This window comes from Macrosteles quadrilineatus, unplaced genomic scaffold, assembly GCF_028750875.1.
Source record: "Macrosteles quadrilineatus isolate MER2022 unplaced genomic scaffold, UCM_ALF_1.0 Scaffold_41__1_contigs__length_1036756, whole genome shotgun sequence".
Taxonomy (NCBI): domain Eukaryota; kingdom Metazoa; phylum Arthropoda; class Insecta; order Hemiptera; family Cicadellidae; genus Macrosteles; species Macrosteles quadrilineatus.
In genome coordinates this window covers 899,588-922,821 of record NW_026542634.1, presented here as the reverse complement: position 1 = coordinate 922,821, position 23,234 = coordinate 899,588, and the positions used below count along the sequence as shown (strand labels likewise).

The following is a 23,234-nucleotide window of genomic DNA, read 5'->3' as shown; positions in this document are numbered from 1 at the left end:
TTGAATCATGAACTATTGCTGAATCTAGTCTCAGGGCCTGGCTAGCGCAAGATTTTTTAGTTTACCAATTTGACACCTTTGTAGGAGTAGTACAACTGCATTGGTAGAGAAGAAATCTACTTTGTATGAAAAGGAGGTAAGGGATACAAAATGAGAGTGAAAATGGTGAGAGGGAACACTTCTAGTATGGTGAGTAGATACTTCTACAGTAGAAGTCAAGGAGATCAGCCAAGGGTATATCTCAAATCTCAAGGACAACATGAAGGAAGCATAAAGAAGAACTTGCAGGAAAGTAAGGTGCTCAATCAATATAAGACACAAACTCATTAACAAGCTCTTTAGGGCTAGAATCTGAGTCATCAAAGAAAAAAAAGGATAGAAAGATTTCAATTTGGTGAAAAACTGTAATAGAGTTCATAAACCTAATACCATCTGAACACAACCTGGTCAATAGTCCCAAAAAAGGAAAACCCCCCCCCCCCCCCCCCAACTAACCCCCTAATCTTGAAGAGATACTAGAAGGTACTTACGTTAAGTGAGGTCAGACAATGAGGAAGGTTTTTGTTTTTAATGGAACCACGACATACACCTATAGTTGCAGTCCTAAAAATTTGAAATAGAAAAAAACTTAACACAAAGGACATAGTCATAAGCAAATATTATGACCTGAAATGGAAATTATGGAAATTGTCAATTAAACTTGTAGGTGGTTACAAATTATATACATTTTTGGATTACAATAGACTGAGGATGAGGTGTTAGATTTGAACATGTTTGCTAGTTAAGAGATTTTGGATCAAAACGAATTAAATGTAAACTGATTGGTTCTAGCAATAGCCATGTTGTTAGAGACATACACCCATCCATCTACTCACCTTATTGTTTTCGTAGAACCGAGACTGCACGATACGTGTGCCTCTGTACAGGGTGTGACGGCTATGAGCGGCGTGGGGATCATACACCTCGTCCACATAAGCTGGAGGGCTCTTCATCACCGGAACACTCTCTCCTGCATACGAAAAGTGGGGTTAGTTGTGCATATTCACTATGCCTACTAACAGTTTGCTGTTCTGCCAACAAGTTACAAAACTATAGTATAAAAATGACTAACAAAAAAATGCATTTTCAAGCTTTTCTGAGTTAGATAATTTATTCAGGACCCAAATAAAACAGGTTACGAGTGAATATTACATTTAAATCTTGCACACTTAACTCCTGATTACCCAATACCCCGATAGTGGATTTCTCACCAAACATGAAAAGAATTTGTACACTAGTTACACAGAACCATGTGTTGGTGTTATTTACAATCCTGAAAGCTATTCTGGTGGCAAACTATAGAACTTAGTAGCTTTAACCGTTACATGGTACATTGCCTTTGCCATTTGAATCTAGCGCACAGGAGTCATACATATCAGACTATTGGAGCACTAGCCAATCAGCCGCACCATAACCATTTTTCAAGTAAATAATTATTTTATTTTATTTAGTTTAATTCGTGTATATATAAATGTCATTTTGTAGTAAATTAAGTAACTATGTAAGAAAAAATTAAAGAACATTTTCTATTTTGTGTAATGTCTTGGTTCTGTTACTCCTGATAACCACCCTTCTGATCCATATTACACTTTGTGGGACTGTATTTAAAGCAGTGAAGTATAATATCTCCAAATGTATGCGAATGACACAAATTGACATTGTTATACATTAAATAGAATCAACACATCTGTAATTCCACCAATACCTGTAAGAACGCTTTCATTAACTATGCAGTTTCCGCTTAGCAAAAGGGCATCGCAAGTCATTAGACATCCGTGAGGGGGGATGACTATTGTGTCTCCAGGAACTAAATCTTCTGATTCAATTTCTGCAGTCTCTGAAAAAGAACAAACATGATAGAATTGTGAAAATAATGGATATTCTCTAATATTTCTAAATAAGGAATCCAATACATGGTCAAAATTTACAACATTCTAAGCAAAAAAAAAAAAAAAAACAAATTTAGAAAACCTTTAAAAAAAATTCCTACATCCTATAGAGGAAATTTCAGTTTCTGCGTCCACTTTTGCCAAACCTAACCCATCTAACATGTTGTTTCGTATCTCCTAAAGCTTCGTTGTACAGTAGAGTCTCGATTATCCGACCTGAATCAGTAGAAGGAAGGTCAGTTAAAACAGAAAAAAAATACTAAAACCATGGTAAACATGGTCAAAATCATCAAATTACAAAGTCGATTGTCAAACATATTCGAGGCTTTAGGTTGGTTTGTGACGTAAATGATCACAAATAAATGTAAAAAGGAAAAACACCACAACTGTAACTTTAATATGTACGACGAAGGAATACTCGTCTACTTAGCCACAGGTGTCTTTTAGTAACCCAACTAAGACATGAGGGGTGGCAGAAAGGTATCCAGATATAAAAAGTTGATAAACTGGGAACTGTAGTACTGAATTTAGCAATCAGACAAAATATCAGAAAGTGCAGATGCTTAAAGCCTAGTGCGTATCTTCCGAGGAGAAACAGGGGCGGCAAAATGGGTGGTTTCGATATACCCGCTTCCAGTGTACAGTTATACCACACGGAGTAGAATTAACACATGATTTCTCCGTACTCAATATCGCTGGAGGGTCAGAAAACAGATTTAGTAGGAAACCCGGTGTAGCAAAAATAAGAAATTAAATACTAATCCTATCGTAACAGCTGCTTCTACGTTTCAAAATAAGTAACTCATTGGAGGCATTTTGCCTTAAAACAGTATGAAGTTGGTACGTAGATTAAGGTCTGCAGTTATAACCAAGCGAGCTATTTCAAATCACACAAGTCTTGTGTTCTTTACTTATCCCACCACTATTCTGGCTGTCCAACTTTTTTCTCCATAAACATCTGTCTGGCTGACCCTTTTTCCACAGAAACCCAATCACAGAACATGATTCATATTTGGCGGGAACATCGATGTAAGCTAGAATAGTAGTTAGTGAGGGAAGTTAAGAACATGAAATGGTGTTGGATTTTAACTAGCTTACTTGATCAAAATTTATGGGAAATCCTCGTTTTGAAAATGTTGTAATATCTAGTGAATCAGGGTTGCTGCTGGTTCAGAGGATAATTCTCAAGCACTACTGTACCGTGTGCTCTGGAGAGAGGTGGTCAAGTGATAGAGGGGGCTTTGGCTCCTGAGGTGCATGATTCAAATCCTGCCAATCACTAATAGCTTAAGCTAAATTATAATGCTGCAGCTATAAAGGTCTAACCTCGAGTACTGTTAGGTGTAAAATAGTTCTGGGCCAGAGCCTTCCAAGGATATGACGAAAGGACATTAAAAAAACCTACTGAATGCTCACTCAAAGATTGCCTCAATGTTAACAAGTACCTCAAAGACATCTCATCAAAATAAGTTTTGGAAGATGTATACGTATGTGTCATGAATGGAACCTACCTCCGTCATCAAGGCTCACTGTTACTTTGTTGGAGTTGCTCTCTTCCACAAGTTTATTGGTCATCAGACTTATCTGCAACAGTGGTATAATACAATTAAATGTCAATTCAAAAGTGTCATTTGTTTAACTAAAATTGAAAATGTCAAACAAAGTTATAAGTCTCCAAAAGCAGTAAACCTTGTAGAGGTAAGAGGTAAGTAACTTAAGTGTATTGATCAACTTATCCTGCATGCTGTTAATGGTCATATATGTAATGGTCAATTTAGATGTTGGATTGTTCTTTATTATGAAGTGAATGGGAGCAAAGTGTCAAGTTGGATTCTAAATTTTAAAATTTTTGATTTATTTTGTTAAGAGCATAGATTAAAGTATTACAAAATAATGTTGATATTCTGAAAATGTCAAAATATCACTGATGTAAAAGTTGTTAAAATTTAATATGTTAAATATGTATACATAATAGTTTAAGCAATGATAAAACTGTTTATTTGGGGACTACACAATGTGTGTATTATTACTATCTATTTCTGAGAATCTGAATTTGCCTCTTGTGACTTATATAATTGACACAACTAATAATATAAAACCAAATCTCTTTGTTGAGTAATAACAACAAATCATTGTAAAAAATTGTATCTATTTTATGTATAGGGAGTTTGCATGAATGTTAACTACCTAAAAAATCATATAATTCCAGATTCTAAGGATTAAGATAATTACAATTAATGGATGGTGAATGAAAACTATTATTACGATTCTGTGTGTTTATAACTATCCGGCATTTTACTAGTCTTCCGTCCAATAACTACTTAATTAAAATCCATAACACTCAATAAACTGCATTATTTTACTGATACTATTAATTTTTTCTCTATTTAGGTATAAGAAGTTTAGGGTAAATCTAACTGTTTCTTACCTCATAGTATAATAAGAGAAATGCATTAATGTAATTTATTTACCGGCTAAAAAATCACCTCCTAATTAAAATTAAAGTTAACATAGTAACACAAATAAAACTTCATAAGGGGGAGTGATAATCACATTCAGGACCTATTTTTATGTCATGAAGTTGGCTATCAAGGACATTTAATCAACAGAAAACATGCATAGCAGGCATTAAAAAACAAAACACAAGCCAATAAATACATCATACAGCAAAATTTATGTTAACCAGTTAAAAATACATTAAATTAAAAAAAGAGTTAGTCAGTTTTATCACAACTAGACTAAACACAGTGGAACATACTTAATTCAAATTTTCTTTGATTAAAATTTTTTTTTATTCTTCAAATTGCTATAAAGCCTATATTGAGTATTGAAATTTCGCAGTTAATTTGAATATAATATATAACATAATAATGGGAGCGAAGGGGTCGACCCCCTTGGGCATGTTTTTCTTTTATTGCATGTAATAGCATAGACAAAAAGAAATAAATATAGACTGTCAGCTGTGCTGCGGTTAGCGTATATTCCGGCGCCGACCGCTAGGGGTAATGTGTAGTTACGGCGCACACCGCTGCATCATCAAGCGCTAGCGACCGTTTCCATAACAACTTGGTAGTTGGGAGTAGTGTTGCCAACTTTGGAGGAATTCCCCGGAATTGGTGTTTACTGACTTTTTTAGTATTAATCAATGAAATAATTTAAAATGCCATATTTTATTGTATTTTTTTAAACGTATATTTTTATACTTTTGTAATTTCATTACAATGATTCAAAGTTTTTCTTTGTTAATCCATAATTTTAGGAAGTGGTTTATTGGAAGGTTTTGTTTTATATTTGCAAGGTCAAAAACTAATTAACCAGGGTGTCTAGTATGTGGGGAAAACGGGAAAGTCAGGTATTAGTATTGAATTTCAAAATGGTCTCGAAAAGTTGGGATTTAGTCTTTATTTTTATATCAAAGTCGGGAAATTTCATGATTTTATCTCGATCGCACTAGACAACGATCACGTTTCCGTGACGGCGCAAAACGATGATGATGTCTACACGACCGCGGGAGATGTCCTTAAACCGGGACCGTGCTATTTATGCTATAATAGACGTCGTTTTCGAGACCGCGGGAAAAATGATCACGTCTTTTCTGCGATCGCGCAAGACGATAATGTCTACCTACACGGCCCCTGAAGATGTTCACAATTTTGCCGCAATCGTCGACGACGATGACGTTTCGTGACCACGGCATTCAATGATGATGTCTACACAGCCGCGGAAGATGTTCATGATTTTGACGCGATTGCAGAAGACGACACTAGCGATATAGTAATCATTTCGTTTGCAAGAGTGGTAGTGCTGGTAACAGCTGGCGAGTAGTCGTGGTCGACACCGAATCGAATACCGATAACCGATATCGAACGGCGATAACGCTCTAGCGGCAGATCGCAAAACCTTTCTTTGACAGTCTATATTTACTCTATTGTCTATGGTAATAGTCCATAGGCCAACACTAACACATTGTGCTATTATTTGTCACACTAAATTCCTTGTCATCTATTTAGAGAATGTCAAGCGGAGGTTAGTTTACAAAACTTCGTTTACGCTCACTGAAGCTATGAAATCAGAATGGTAAATGATGAGAGTAAGTATTCTACTTTCGGGTTGGTGGGGGTGGCTTCACCTCAAATCCCCCCCCTCAATCTAAAGCTGGATCCACCACTGTACACCTTTGACATGGCCGTTACATATAACTGTAACGAAGGGATTAAGTAGATGAATGAACTGAAAAACTTGCATTAAGACACTGCACAGTATTGGAAAAAGGCCTAATACTGCGCACCACTAACCAGTTAAGGTCATTGCCTTCTCCTCCCCTACTTCCTAAGCAACCTTAATGTCAATGACGCCGTTTCACCATTGGCCGGTCGCCACTAAACCTAAACCACCTAAACTACCTACCAACCCTTGATTTTGCTCAGCTGATTATTTTTAGTGAACATATACACATTTTATAAGCAATCTTATCCTTTTGTCAGTTTTAAATTTTCAGTTTAAGTTTAGACATTGCTTGTTTACGCTTATAAGATAGTGGCATAGGGTTGGGGATCAGCTAAATAATGGTAGGGGACGTAAAGAACATGACGGTGGTGTAAGATTTCAACTACCTGGCTTGGCCGCGATTAGAGTTTCTCAAAATTGTTAATTTATAGACTAGCCTACCATTTGATCTTAACTTTCTGTTGGCTTGAACATTTTAAATTAATTAGTTGTGAAAGATTGGTAGTCAGTTACTTAAAGCATCCAACGTAGAGGTGTTTAAATTTCAAACTTAATTGATTTTAAAATATTTCCAAACGATTTTCAATTCTGCAACTTACTATTGTAGTATTTTTAAAAAAAGTTAGCAAAATGGATTTTTAGGATTTTGAATCTGGTTAAGCACTGGTTAGAATAAATGATTGGGGATGAACTACTGAAATTATGTCGATATCAATACAATGTGGAAGCTACAATCTGTTACGGCACCTAAAACCCAAAACATTTAAACAAACAATTAGTTGTATTAGTTAGACTACAATACACTCAACCTACACATGAATGAGCAAATACAAATCCACATACCTTACGAGTTTGAATGAGGGTGTCTATAATCGAATAAGCAGAAATTATAATAATGAAAACGGAGTAGAAAATATAAGTGTCATAGCACCAGAAGATTATACTGGCAATTTCAAAAACATAAAAAGGATTTAGTATTTCATCAATTAATAAACGCCAGTATGATTTAACTTCAACATTAATTTGGTTTCTTCCGTAAACTGCGAGCCTAGAAAAAGAATAATTTTACATCAAATCATAGAAACAAAAATCAAAGATAAATCAAATATCTACAAGTAAAATCTGAAATAGCTTATTAAATAAATTAACAATATTTTTTGGTTTTATGTTTTTATAAAAATGATTTTATTAAAAACAAACACTTTATAGGAATATTTTAGTTTGCATACTTTAAAAAATGTGAAAATGAGATATATAATTAAATAAAACACAAATCAGCAACAATTCCAACAATCCATTCTACACAACTCATCTCATGTGCATTTAAAATTGTTTTATTGTGTTTAACAATACACAAATCATGCCCATTCAATGCATAACTTTCAAAAGAATGGCAAGCAATAAAATAAGTAAATCCATCTCTCTGACTGGAAGGTAAGTAAATAGTTTCTGAATATAATTTCTGACCATGAATAAAATTAAGTTAATGCTGTATGCTGTGCAATAATGGCATGACCTTAAAATAAAAGAAGTTCTGTAATTATAGGTAATATAAACTTATACCGCATAATCTTACACACATTTAATTCTTTTTGTGATCTATAACAAACATTGGAATTGATCTAAGAGTGGAATTACATTTAGATTATTTATCATCTCTCCATTTAACAGTGTAACCTTGTGAGAAAAATTGAAATAGTCCAGTTAGCATGTAGGCTTCAATCAATGGCACTGTGACACATTTGAAGGTATAATATTAAAGGCAACGTTGTTGAATCTAAAACTATCTCAACTGGCAAACCAAACTTCAATTGAGGAACTATAAAAATCTGATAGGACTTGTGTAGAACATACAAATGGATATTTTATCTGGCATTAGTAGAGTTGAGTTATCTAAGAACGGTTTAAAATATTTAAACTTAAACATATAAGTCCGTGAAAATATGTTGTTGCCTTGAGAGAACTCCACAAGAAAACTACCTTTTGACTTAAGTCAGTGGCTAAAAATATTTAGTGTTTAAGAGAGAAATACAGGGTGCGGCAAAAAAACCGATCTATTTTCTACAGCGCAATGTTTAGAGACAGGTCGTCTGAGGTTGGTGGGGGTAGGCTCGTTGGAAAGCTTACACGATGCCATTATCTGTAGTCGTAGAGTAGTGGTCACTTGAGCAATGCACGTTTGTTATAGAGTCGTTTAAAAAAAGTAATGATTCAGTCATTGCAACTCAGCGGCATTTCCATGCATTCTTTAAATTAGGTCGACATGGAGAGGTCCCGTTGCGATTATCTGTATAATCAACCAAATTAAACAGATTAATACAAATTAATCTATAGGGATAAGAATTTAGATCAACACTCAAAATTAGTGTAACAGAGCAGTCAGACATGTTCAAAGCAGATGCTGGTTTTCGCGCGGGCCTACGAGGACTATTTTCCACAGCAGCACGAACTCTATAGAATATTAGTTGTCTGGCGTCCAATCGTCTTTGGACGGCTTGTCAGCTTCTTTTTTAACGCAGAAGCCATTGTTCTAAAGTTGGTAACCCACCACATGATTGTGCTATTTGACAGAATTCTTGTCGCCCTAATTAAAAGAATGCACGGAACTGCCACTGAGTTGCAATGACTGAATCATTACTTTTTAAATTTGATTCGATAACAAACACACATTGCTCATCAGGTGACCACTGCTCTATGACCACAGATAGCGCGCTGCATAAAATAGATCAGTTTTTTTTCCACACCCAGTATAATTCAAATAGTTCACCTGATAAAATATTAAGAGCCATTTTATTGGTAGCTATAAGCCCCGGAATTCTAATTGTCTCTGGTAAGCTAAGTGAAATCTAACCATTCACAAATAAACTAAATTATCCACTAGGCTTTCCCTTAAAACATAAAAAGATTTACAAGTAACTTTTATTTGTCGTTTTATCTAGTAAACTTTGACCAAAATAAGCCATCTTTGATTCCTATCCAATAACTAATCCCATCAAATACATTATGTCGTTTTATAAGAACGTTATCCATGATAAACAAACAAAATCAAAACAAAACTATTGACGAAGCACTTGATCTTGAACATGAGGCACTTACGTTTGTTTTTGTTGCTGAGGAGAAAGGCCATCTGTGTGGTTGTCAAGCAAAGTTTGAAGGGTATTTTTGTCGTTTGCTAACCCTTGTAACAGTCTGAACTCTCGAAGTTCTGGGGTCCAAATGAACTTGCGGAGTTGGTGTACAAAAAACCGCATTGTGCATCCAGCCCCATGCACTTCACTACCTGCAGTCACGTAGACTTTGTGTATCGTGTCTGTACCCCACGGGACCTACAACATATGGCAAGAACTAATCAGGAACAGTTTGGCTTGGAATTTGTTGGTGAATTAATTATTGCAAAAGTTGTATTACATCACATTTCAATACAAATCAGTGATCCAGCCTTGGATAAAAACAAGTTTCCAAACCTTTTGAAAAGCTGTCTCTAAAATTAAAATCGATAGGAACCAACGAATGTTTGTACAGAGTGTTTTTTTTTTTTTTAACACAACTCCAATTACAAAATATTAAATTCATTGTTTAGGGACAAAACAAGCTCATAAGTTGTCAGTACTGCTTCTTTTACTTCGTTACCGATGCAGATATGCATTTTAGCATTGTTGTCTCTTGTTTATGTGTGAAGAATATAAAAATGCATATCATTTGATCGGTAATGGTGATGATGTAAAGGAAGCAGGGATGCCAACTTATGAGCTAATTTAGTCTCTTAACATTGACTCTTTGTACTTGTAATTTGGATTCTGTTAAAAAAAACACCCTGTTGCACATTATTAGTATAATTGTCCTGATAAAGGCTTCAAGTTGAAAGGTGTAAACAATAAAGTTCGCAAACTGCTTTTTGCAGCAATTAATAACTTAGGTTTGGAATAAGTAGATTCAATTATTTGCAGGCAACTGATGTTCAGAAAAAGTAAAGATTGTGAGTGTCTTATTAGAACTTTGGATAGATTTATGAAACAACTAATATAAAGTCATATTTTAGCTTTGTCATTTTTCAAAAGAATATATGAAATGAAATGAAAATGCTTCTTTATTGAGGCGAACTTAGGACCTCATTCTTACAGGTCCTTTCTTACAGTTAACCTCTATATAATAATAATAGTAATAATAATGGTAAAGTAATAATAATGATGAATATATTACTATGTTAAAAGCACATTGTTTAAAAACAAGTTACTGTAAATTCATATAGTTGTTAAAATATTTTTAATTTTGATCCCAAAAGCCGCGTTTACATAATGGCAGTTGATGGGCAGTAAATTTAAATACACTAGAGGAGAGGCGAGTAGCCTGCCTGCTCTACCGGCCTTGTGTAAACGCGGCTAAAGAAGGGTAATTTTGCAGCCCCCTTATATACTGATTCCAGACCCAGACACCATTTGTCATTGGGTTAATAAATTATGGTATCTTACAAAAGGGCTACATTAGAAAGTTGTTCACAGAAAGTAAAAATGCATAGCACGTAGGCCTACAATGCTAATCAAGACGTTATATAGGCCCTAGTTATTCAATAATACTTAGATTTTCATTAATAATATGGTCAATTTAAAAAGGCCTAATTTCACGAGAAAACTTGTCTTGTTTTGCAGTTGTGCAATTTTTTCCTGAGGTGAGGGAGGAATAAATGATTTTCCTACAGTTACCCAACAATGTACATGTTCTCTCACTGATTTGAGAAAGCAAAGTGGCCAATTCGCTCATCAGTGAGACAATGTTAACATTGTCTCACTCTAATTACTTTGTCTCACTCCAGATTTGCAACGTGAAGGCACGAAATAGTGCGCGTGTAACATGCAGGCAACGCCGAATGCGCGCGAAATACGTTGGCAGCACTGGCTGTAAATCAGCTGGTCAGCTGTTGTACTGTTGTATTGTATTTGTCACTTCACATTAAATGTTATATTAAAAGTTCACTTCTGTGTAAAAATAGGTTATGTTTCTTCCCGAATTTATTTGTTTTGTGGTAACTGTAGGAAAAGTATAATGTGCAACTCGAGTTCAAAGTAAAATTGCCTCACTCGAGAAACCATTCCTCACTCGCCTACGGCTTGTGAGTAAGGATTTCTCTCGAGTGAGTCAATTGCTCACTTTTCTCACTAGTTGCACAAATAACTATTCTTTAATGTTACGATGTTTTGTAGGCCTTCTCAGTTCTATATTGACCTTCCAGGCAACTCATAGGCAAAGTATTTATATGTTATTTTGCTATATTTGAACCTACCTCAAAATATATGTATTACAGATAAAAGTATGTGTTATTGCATTTTTCAAAACTAAATTTATTTTAATGTAGGTTCTATTATTGTAATATATATATTTTTTACCTGTAACCAAGAATATAATAAAAATGAACGTTTAGTTTAAACAACCAAAACAGTAGCCATTACATCAATTTTTATTTCTGATAAGCATTTTAGAAATACAGTCAATGCCAACAAGACTGAAACAATCTGTTTTACTTAAAAAAAAAAAAGACTCACAGGAAGATTGTAAGCCTATTAAATTACTGGGTGTCACTTTAGACCAGAAGCTTGGGAATCTCACACCAACTCAGTAGTTTCAAAACTTTCAAGGGCCTGTTTTTGCTACGTAAGCTACAACAATGTGTTAGTAGAAATATGTTGTTAAATTAAATACTTATTTTAGCGATTTTCATTCCCATTTGCTGTATGCCACAATGTTCTGGGAAAATAGTAGGGGTGCTATCTATGTTTTTGCTTGGCAAAGAAAAGCAGTAAGGATTTTGGCCAATTTGCTTATCAAGATGACTGTAAGCAATGTTTTATTAATTACAATGTAATGTCTGTCCATTGCATTTTCATATTTCAAAATCTTTTATATGTAAAGGAAAACCAGAGTGATTATGTAAGTTTTGAGAAAGTTCATACCTAATTATAACATTAGAAGAGCACAAGATATCGTCCCACCCTCTTCTAGATTATAGAAAACAATAGTCAGCCACAAATACTAACAAATCAAGTGTTTCAATAAATTGCCATCAGAGATCAGAAACCTTGAAATCCAACCATTTAAATCAAAACTGTCAAGCTGGTTTATAAATAAAGCGTTTTATTCTCTTGATGAATACATTTTAAATTAATTATGAGCTTTGATCCTGTGATGCTTTGGTGATTAGTTGTAATTTATTTATTGTTAATTTGCATAGTTTATATTGATTTGTCTCTAATTGTTATTTGTGATGTTTTATTCTGTTATATCTGTTAGCCTGACAAGTACACTGTACTATTTCCTTTTACACTGCATATTAGTGTATTTCTTTTGTTATTTGACGTTTTCTATAGCGATGTAATGTTGACAAATGACAATATATGGATTCTTATTCTTATCTCTTCAGAATTCTTTCCCTTTTTAATCAGGGCTAGTGAATTCAATTAATCATATATTAAATTAGCAAAATAATAAAATAACCCTGATACACCAATTACATATTAACATTCTATAGTGTTACGAGTGCAAAGATAAGCTTTTGTTATTTGAATTTTATCATTCAAGGTTAATGGTAGCTAAGGTCAAGATTGATGCGTAATTGATCCATTAAATAACCATGAATAATACTAAAAAGATATAGTTACTATGATAAAAACCAGGTGCAGTTCATAAAAATCTAAATAAAATATTAAGATATTTAACAGTTGCAAGCCAAAATAAAATATTCAACAGTATTGTAACTTGAATTAGTTAGGTACACACAAAACATATGGAAAAAAGTTGTCTAAAAAGAAGTTTTAAAATAACTGTTGAATGTGAAATTTCAAATTTAAATAACTCCTATTTGAAAATTTTTCCATATCCATGTCTAGCTAGACTAATAAGCAAATGAAAGTTAAATTAACACATTAAAAGCAATTTGTGTATGGTAGCTATAGAATTTTCTCCGTAACCATTAGGCGCAAAGTAACGCTTCAATATACAAAATTATTTGTTTTTTAAGCTCTACATGTTGGTTTGGAAAGAATTTGCTAATTTTTTTGTTTATAGGGTCAAAATTTAGTGAGTTGGTGGCTCAGTCGGTAGCGTCGTGGACTTTGGGCCCAAGGCAGCGATGTCATGGGTTCGGATCCTGGTCACTGCCACTAAAATTTATCAGTACAGTTCACCTTTGTACTGTACCGGCCCGCTCCTTGCTTTGCCGTAAACGCTCTGCGTACGGGCACTTAGTCTATGTGGACGGGCAAATGCAAGGTTAAAAGAGGCTGCCAACCTCTTAAAAAAAAATATTAAAAAATGGGAAAACCAATTTTTACCACTTAAAACCCCCCATTAACACCCGTTCCCATAGTCCAATCATGCTGGTTCGCGAACTCGTTAGAATAAATGTACGTTTACACGTTTATTCCTAATTTCATCAAAATCGGATCATTTTTGCTTGAGTTTTATATATATTTATTTATTTATGAATTTGAACGGATGGTGTTTTTGGCCTCTAGGGACCTCAAAACAAAAAAGTAAATCGGTCCTGTGTCCAGGTCTTACCATGAGTACTAAGGTAATATTCCCTTATTCCCTACATGGGAAATTCGCTAAATACAGATTTAAATTTTTGTTATCATGCTTAGTGAATTTTGAAAGTTTGGTACTCAGGTTCAGCTCAATAGGCTATCTTGACAAATTTTGAATTAATTTAATAAAGTGATCCTTCAAATCGAACACCTTTATTGTATTGATACACTAAATTATAGACCTATGTGGAACTTCATTAGTCATACCGCAATAAAAAAAAACAGCATGAAGTTGATGTTATTATAAAAAGAACCCATAATGTTAACAGGATATGTAAATATTCAAACAATCTTATCCCTGTTTAAAACCACACTGCTTATCATGAATAAATATTTGCTTTAAGTTTAAAAGTTCCATTTGTTAGATGGTTACAAATATTTTCATTAAAAAATTTTAATTTGTTATTCACATTGTATAACTTTGGAGGAACGTTTAATAAACAAGCTGTGCTTTATATTTTAATAATGATATTGATATTGATGATTGGTGAATATGACTTCTCTATACTTTAGTTTTATGTTAAATGTTTTAATTAATCACCATCCAAAACTTTTTTTAATCTTTAAGATTGACTTGGAATTATTATTGTTCAAGGAATTGTATATAAAAAAAACAGAAAACACATAGGCCTATTATTTTAGTCTACCATAATGTTGCCCTTTATCACATAATGGTTTTAAATGTAATGGCATCAACACCTAATAAAATATTACAACAGTAACAGTGAATAAACAGTTATGTAAAACTGTAAAATAGATGGCTTGGCAATTAAAAAACAGTTTCAGACAACTAGACAGCTATAATGATTAGTATTATAAATGCACGCTTTGATTCATCGGTTACCCTTATCTCTCGACACCATTTACGTGATCGGAGGACTCAACGAGTTAACACTGTATGAGGTCGAAAACCAACAAATGATAAGAAATGAAAACTACTACAGTATTTAGAATTACTGATAACACAAGAAACTTTTCCAACTTTTATCAAAAGATATTACAACTCTTTTGTGTTAGACGAAATTGCTCAATAAAAACCTTGCTTCAGTAGAAAGATAATTACAACTGAGTAATTAATTGTGATACTTTAGATAATTAATGTAACATGAATTTGGAAATGCACAAAAAACTTACAAGTTACTTTTCAGATAAATTGAGAAATTATTTGTTAAAACTAATGGGGCTTTTTTAGTTGTACTTTTCAAAACAGCATTTCATTAAGTTTAACAATTAATATCACACACATGGCAATGGATAGAAACAAAAAGTTAACATACGGTACTCATTATACATTAATCATCCCCACGAATCTACCAAAGAAATTTTAACGTTAGTCCCATTTGGTTATGTGTATAGTCATAAAAGTTTACTATTTGTTTTTTGTTATTTGACTGATTTTAAAACTATTTCAACTAAAATAAAACTATCTGTTTATACACTGTTGTATTTTTTTATTATAACCAAAAAGTAACCTAGAATGAGAAAGAAAAAAACATTTAGTTGACAATAGGTGCTCAAGCATTACAAACATAAACGAGCTTCAGATTTTAAAATAGGATGAGAAGACGTGTACCATTCAAAGTCAATCATAGTAACAAGACCAGGGTTTCCCTGGGACTGTTCCCTTACAAAACAGTGGGGGGGAATGCTAGTATTGTAGAAAAAAAAACAAACATAAACACCATAGTTAAACAACAGTTTGTTATATTATATTCTGGCCACAAAATAGTTTGTAAGCCAAATGTATTTTTACATAAAGTTATTAAACTAAATCACCTGTATAAGTACAGTATCTGCCAAATCCAGAGAGCAGCGTCGAAGTCCCAAAAAAGCATAGCATCGTGGATACCACCTCAGAAACAAGTATGGGATTCCAAAAAATATCACAGCAACAGTATGTAGAGCCAACGTCGAGAGCCAACATTTTCGATAGCCTGAAATGCAAATTAGTTAATTAGTTTATTTAAACATCTTTAATTGTAAACACAAACTGCACAAATATATTTCAATCAGTTTAAATAAAATGTATCCATTTATTCACTGAAAGCCCTTTTAATGCGACATTTAAATACAAGGCAATTTGGTACCTTAAAATGTTTTGAACCGCTATTGTTCAGGTTGAAAGAATTGTTTTTGTTAAACACGTATTTTTACTGAGGAGGAAATATTAAGTATTTCAGTTACCTACCATTTAAATACTTTTGATACTGATTCAAATATTTTGTAGACACAAATTGTCCTTCAAAAATATTTGAACAACGGAACTCTGGAAATTCCTCTATTTTTCAGGTGATTGTTCATTCCCTAAAGAACTCAACAATAGAATAAACCTTACATTAGCCTTACACAATATTGTTGTTAGCTTGGTAATGGATTTGTATTTATAACCACACAAAAGTAGTTCTATGACTACTCTCACAAGAGAACCCCTCACCTCCTCACACGGAAATATTGTGTGAAATATTGTTTAATTAGTTTAACTTTAATTTAGGAAATATTGTTTCTATAGTTTCTAACGACATGGTATTGTATGATTAAAATAAAACATGAACAAACAAAGTAGACATTTTCTATCATGATTTGCAGACTAAGCGAATTTCTATAGAAATTCGCTTAAAATTTTCAGATTTATTTCCTATTTAAATATTGTAATGAGTACTTAGGTTTCCTGCTACGGGGAAGGTACACAGACCTGTCACTTTAGGTGTGTTTTTTATTGGATTGTTTTAATATGATTCCATTAAAATTGCAAAATTTGATTTAAATACATCCATTAACAAACAAACTACAACAGTTGATTTATTCTCCAAGAATAGAATGGGAATTTTGAATTTAAATTTTTTTTAATTATCTTCGTAACCATTAGGCGTACAAAAACTCTTTAGTATTCAAAATTATTTTTTTTTAGAACAAAAAAACAAACAAACAAATAACAAATTAAACACAACAAATTAGTTACCGTAACAAATTAGTTTGAAAAGAAATTCTGAAATTTAATGCTTTCTGGTCAAAAATGGGACCCATAAAACCCCCCATAAACCACTGTTCCCATAGTTTGATCATGCTGGCTCGCGAAATCGTTCAAATAAATGTTGTTCAAATAAATGGATAACTTAAACTAACCATCACCAAAAACTAAGGAAATCACTTAATTGGTAAACAAGATAGTAGTGAATAGCAAGTGGTTTGATAACATTAAATTTGCAAAGTGTTTCTAAATGTTATATTATAACTTAGTGGTTTGGTTTAGTTTTCTAAGTGCATCTGTAGCTATAAGTATTACAAAATAAAATATTTTACGGCTCATTAAGAAGTTAAATACATTGTGTAAATAATATAACCAGCATATGCAAGTAGAAAAACAAACTAAAACGGTGATTAATCTGTATGCGCCACAAGTTTGATTAAGGATAGTAGCCCAGAACTAGCTCTTCTTGCCTCAAACAGTTAAGGAACTAGCAGTCAGAACAAGTTTGACCAAGGATAGTAGTGCAGTGCTAGCTCTTAGGATGTACATCTTTGTGTCTCAAACTGTTAAGTAACTAGCAGTCAGTACAAGATTGACCAAGGATAGTAGCCCATACAGTGCTAGCTCTTAGGATGTACATCTTTGTGTCTCAAACTGTTAAGGAACTAGCAGTCAGAACAAGTTTGACCAAGGATAGTAGTGCAGTGCTAGCTCTTAGGATGTACATCTTTGTGTCTCAAACTGTTAAGGAACTAGCAGTCAGAACAAGTTTGACCAAGGATAGTAGTGCAGTGCTAGCTCTTAGGATGTACATCTTTGTGTCTCAAACTGTTAAGGAACTAGCAGTCAGTACAAGTTTGTTAATAATGTATGTATTTTATTGAGAAGATATTTATTTATAAATTGTATTTTGTTATAAAAATTAACTATACTTTTTTAGAATAGCGGGGGTTCCAAAATAGAGAATGATCAACCATATCCTTAGGAAATGGTACTGTACATTGTAGAGTAAAGGGTGATATGTAATGTATAAAGTACTTGTTAAAGCATTACAGTATATAAATCACCAGCCATTGTGAGGATTTGAACACGCAACAGTACTACTGTACGGTACTATAAGACTTATAATCTATCAAGACACCAAATTTTTACCGACTTCTAATACTTTTCAATATAAAGTCATTTGTAAATTATTGCTACCAAGTTTATTATCGCAGCTTTATCATTGACGAAAAATGAACAAATTCTTTTAACGGTGAGTGCTAAATTTAAAAACAATATGTAGGCTATATAAATGTCCGATCTAAAACTTGTATTAGACGTTCCGTATTACTTAAATATTACGTGTGAAATATTATTACAAGTAACCATGTAAAATGGTTTAATTGTAGCCAAAACATTACATGTTTCATTTCTGAAATGGCCAATTCAAATAGGCTATAAACTTAAAACCACCACCACTCATACCCAAGTTACTTGTCATAAATCTATTCGGGGAAGTAAGCAAAACTGTCCCCACCACAGCAGGGAAAAATCCTGTATAATAGTTTCAAAGAAAGATAAAATACTGAAGACAACAATACTGTATTATTTAAAGATACTCATCATTTATTGTACATCTTAACACTCCTTAATTTAATTCCAAACTTTTTAATGTCCAACTATTTTTATACTAACGCCCCTAGTCAGTATCCAGTATGTGGCGTTTCGTAGATCATGATCGAGTAGTATTCTAGGTACAAGTATAATTAATTTAAAATTCTCACCTGTACATTTTAAGTTCCTCTCTTCTTTTCCGCAGTCAATAATCTGGACAGAAGGAGCCTCCAGCACCTCATACCCACTGCGACGCAGTGCTGAAACAATTTGCACAAAATTAAAGTTTACAAACAAATTGAAAATTAGCAAATTGTAAAAGTTTCAAACATCATGAACTTAAAGCAATTTAAGAAAAGGTGAAGTTAAAGCCAGAATATTACTGTATGATTTACCTGATTTCCATTTGTGTTAGTGTGTGTTATTAGCCATTGTCAATGGTTTGAATGTTAAAAGTTCCTTTTATTTTCTATTTATTATATGTATGTTAAGAAAGTATGTTTTGTAACATAGTGTAATAAGAGCTCAGATTAATGCAACACACATAGGTTTTGTAACAGCATGGGATTAGTGTTCACATATATGTAACACAAGGTATATTTATGTAACATTGATGTACTTGGCAATCAGATGTATACAACACAACTAAATGTTGTTTTGTCTCATTGCTGTCATTATTGGCATTCAGATAATTGTATTTTTTTTGTAACATTCATAAATGTATTGTTCAGACTTATCAAACTCAAGGTATGTTTTAGAAAACAATGTCTGGAACATAAATTAGAGCTCCTCATTCTATTTGAAACTAAGACTGGCACACAAGGTACCAGAACATTGCCCAGCAATATTAAAACTATAATAGACTTAACAGGCTATTTTTATGGAATGGTTTAAGTTTGGCAAGAAATTGACATTGGCAATGATTGAGCTCAAGAGAACATTAAAAACCACTATCCGACATTAGGGACTGAAATATAAAAATAGTTTTATTCAAGACTCACTGACTCAGTCATCAAATAAAGAAATATCCTTTTGTGTCTTTCCATAGGCAATTTTAAGGTCTGTTGAATGTGTCAAAAAGAAGCTAAGTCTGAATTGATTTTAAATACTGCACTCTAAAGATTATGTAAATACTGTACTGCAATTTTACTTAATATGTGTGTGTTTAGCTTAAAAGTACTAAAATTAAGTAGGCTAAGAACATAAGTGTGATGTTACTCTGATGTACAAAGAAAACTTACTTCTCACAAAGTGTGGGGACGATTCACTTCTCCTTGACAACTTGTTATGTTAGTTGAATTTGATTTTAAACAAATAATACTTTGAGAAAAAAATATATGTATTGAAATTAAATTTTGCAAAGAATACATATTGATAACTAAAGTATATGTTGTTGATGAAGGTTAGTAGCTGGTATTTCTTTAACGAGTTCCGAAAATAGACGTCAACGCTCTGCGACTACACTCACCTGAGTTTGCTATTTGCAAACTATTCGTCATCGGACTTTATAGACAAGCACTTGGCAATGTCACCCAGCGCCAGAGCACATAATAATGAAAATGTCCAGTGCATGAGTTATTACCATTCTTATCAAATTTGAAATTATATCTGACCTGAATCAACTGTAATATTTTTAATAAAACAAAGAACATGTTTACATTTTTTTATTTATGAATTTAACAATAATCAGTCAAATTAGTCATGTCGCAAAATCCAATAGGTGTCTACTTTAGTTACCTACTGAATTTTGAGGATTATTTCAGTAGTTTTTTTCTTAAGACTGTGTATTGCTTGCATCTTTTAATTCATGATTTTTTTTATTAATCTCATATTCAAACCAATAAGGATACAAGTTAAAAGGAAAATGTACTCCAGAAGTCACACCACACATTTGTGTTATGCATTTGTTTTTCGTCTTATGTCACATAATTTGTTTGAACTAATGTGAATAACTCATATAGACTTAGTGTTTTCGCCAAAGTTCCATTTTAAAATTCACAAAAATATTGATATCCAAGGATAGAAAAACACTTTCAAGTGAGTGATCAGATAACATTTTTTTAAGCAATTAACACTTAAGCGACTAAGTACCAAGATGTGATAAGTCTATGACCTGGTAGTCGTCAGAAAACAAACCAATCTCTTCATGAGTACATACTGTACTACACTGGCTCAACCCTTCAATGAACAGGCACAAGGTACAGTATACGTGGATGGGCCAATGCAAGGTTAAGGAATGCTTTTTAGAAAGGGGTAAAGATAAATGTAGGTAAATTTAACTTATCTCTAACAGAGTAACTAAGGGGGGCGAGCTAGTCTAGTGGTAGAGCACGGGACTTTGGTTCCCAAGGTCCTGGGTTCAAATCCTGTCAATGTATTTTATCTAGTGATAGTGCTTCATCCCCCTCTCTAGACTTAGCCTGATTAAGGTGGAAAACAATTCCGGCTATTACATTTAATCAAATTGCTAGATCTTAATTGAATAACTTTAGATGTTCATAAACAATACTAAAGAACAATTGTTATATTCTAGGTAAACTGTGAAATAAAAGTTTGGTAATATACTTTAAGTGCCATTATTTTTCAAGTTGTATGCCCAATTCAATAATAATAGCTTTTTTTACTGCAAACAAGGGCAGCCACAAAACACTTTGAGATTCACAAAATCTATAAAAAAATCACTATATATAATGTTTTTTTTTTTTTTACATTTTACAGCCTTATTAAAAATCTGTTAGTCGTTTTGAGACATTCATTTTTTTAACCTCATCAGCCTGCCAACAATCTAGTTTGACAAGCACAGTAGCTCAATGTTAGCGTCTTAAACTTATATCACAAACATCTCTGGTTCCAGACCAACGCCTACATTATCTAATCACTGCACTGCAGTATCAATGCCTGTGCATGTGACTTACACCAAACAATACTCCACTGTCTTTAGATCACCACACCAGTAGTCTATGGTGACAGACAGTTGTTTTGTTTGAAATAAACAAGTTTTCAAATAATGTGTTCATCAAAAATTTTTATGATAATTTTTAACAAATGCAACTTTTATAGTAATTTAATTTATAATCTCAAAAATATGTAATATCATACATTGATCATGTACAACTTGCTAGCCAATTAAGGCACAATGTAAGCACATTGAAGCATTAGAAAACCAAACCCCATTTGAAGTTTAAGCAACAAGCCCTTGCCCAAAATCAACCTTGTGCTATCTAAAAACCGGAAAACATACTAGGCTAATAATTTCAGTATTACACCATGCAGTTGGACAGAACATTCGTAAGAGGTATTTATGATCTTGTGATATTTGTAATTAAAATCACACACTGGTACTGATCAGGTAGACAAATTTTTAATCTTTGATGAACCAACCAATTAACTATTTTTATTATTGAAACAAAAAGATTACACTTTTGATTTTACAATCAAATACAGGTGAAAATTTTAAGACGCATATCATATTCTATTTTAATAGTTTCATTTTGAACAGGAAACATCTACATTTGATTATAACAATTTAATTAGAAATGTTGTAGGAAATAAAAAGAGCATTATCAAATTCCAAAAATGAAAATAAAACTACTTACAACCTTTTATGACTACACTTTCTAAAGACAAGCAATTGATTTTAATAATTTGATAGCAAAAACGGATTTTGTGAATCAATCTTCTTAGGCAATAGCTTTGGACAAAAACAATTACAAGTGGCTTATACATCTGATTTCTACACATTTTTGTACAATTTTTAATGCACACCCACCACTCTGACAGCAAAATGCATGGTTAATAGTGTGGAATTTCATCGGAGGGGTAACAGCTAACTTCTAATCCAAAAACCTTTGCCTTTCTTTCCCAAATGTACAAAACAATGCACAGACCTTTTATAAAGTCTCAAAGTAGGTGTCATTACATTGTTGTGCTGAGACTAAATAACTGATAGAGAAAGAAGAGTTAACATAATGTAAAATCATTATAACAACACATATCAAGAAAATGCTTTTAGCATAAATGTTACCAATAAGAAGCAGGGTAAATAATTTTTAGAAGGAACAAAAAGAAAATATTAGTTGCATGCAGGAATCACTGCAGTTCACTGTTGAGGTTAGATTAGAATTAAGTATTTAAGACAGACAAACTGGCTAATGAAGAAGAATTGCAAGCATGAGGCAATCGGATGATATGATACTTACGAGCATTTCTTCCTGGAGAAGTAATGGTGTTACAGTTTCTTTTGTTTTGGAACACTGATCACACAAAGAGCAAATAAACAAAAATAAAATGTGTGCATAGCACTAGAAAAACCAAGTAAATTTCTAGTCATATAGTCTATCTATAATTAATTAGAGAATTATTTGAATCCAAGTAAGTTACATTCCATTTTTCAGATTAAGTTATAATTTAGAATTGATTAACTTATGGATGATGGAGAGTTTATGATAGGTACCATTTTACAGTAGGCTATGTTGTCTCTACAACAGTTATCACAATTTGTAAATAATGTTAACTTAGCTGGATATGAACCAAATAAAACATTTATTTTTTTACTCTGCAGAGCTTTAGATATTTTTTGCATTCATATCTCAGAATATAAAAAAAATTAGCGAAATGTATAGCCTGGTTTGAGGCAAAAACAGAACACTAGGAAAACAGTTTACTTACTATTGAACTGCAAGTTATTAAAATAAGTTTTTTAGTTAAATTAATAAGTTCATTCACTAAAATACTGTACTGTAACCTAAAAGGATCGTACAAATGTTTTTAGTCATATTCTTTTATTAAAGGTTGTGGGCACAATAGGGAATTTAAATTTAAAAGTAGCCCTCAAATAATTAATTGCAGCCTATAAGATAATAAATTGTAAATTGCTTGGTTCGACTAGAGCATCTTACATTCAGCTAGTTTTCTCGAGATTTGATTTCACCTAAGCCA

At 32.8% G+C, this 23,234-nt stretch overlaps 1 protein-coding gene across 2 annotated transcripts in view; it reads right to left on the bottom strand.

Moving 5' to 3' along the window:
• The window catches only part of LOC129005897 (polyamine-transporting ATPase 13A3-like), a 53,412-nt gene that overhangs the window by 29,477 nt on the left and 701 nt on the right, over positions 1-23,234 (bottom strand). The window contains exons 2-9 of one of the 2 annotated variants that reach the window (XM_054434936.1): positions 22,496-22,549; positions 18,467-18,556; positions 15,509-15,666; positions 9,252-9,481; positions 6,999-7,203; positions 3,440-3,512; positions 1,745-1,876; positions 876-1,009 (exon numbers count right to left, since the gene is read on the bottom strand). In XM_054434936.1, the coding sequence (XP_054290911.1) occupies positions 876-1,009; positions 1,745-1,876; positions 3,440-3,512; positions 6,999-7,203; positions 9,252-9,481; positions 15,509-15,666; positions 18,467-18,556; positions 22,496-22,549 (1,076 nt within the window). The remainder of the gene's footprint in view (positions 1-875; positions 1,010-1,744; positions 1,877-3,439; positions 3,513-6,998; positions 7,204-9,251; positions 9,482-15,508; positions 15,667-18,466; positions 18,557-22,495; positions 22,550-23,234) is intronic. The other variant, XM_054434937.1, reaches the window with a different exon arrangement.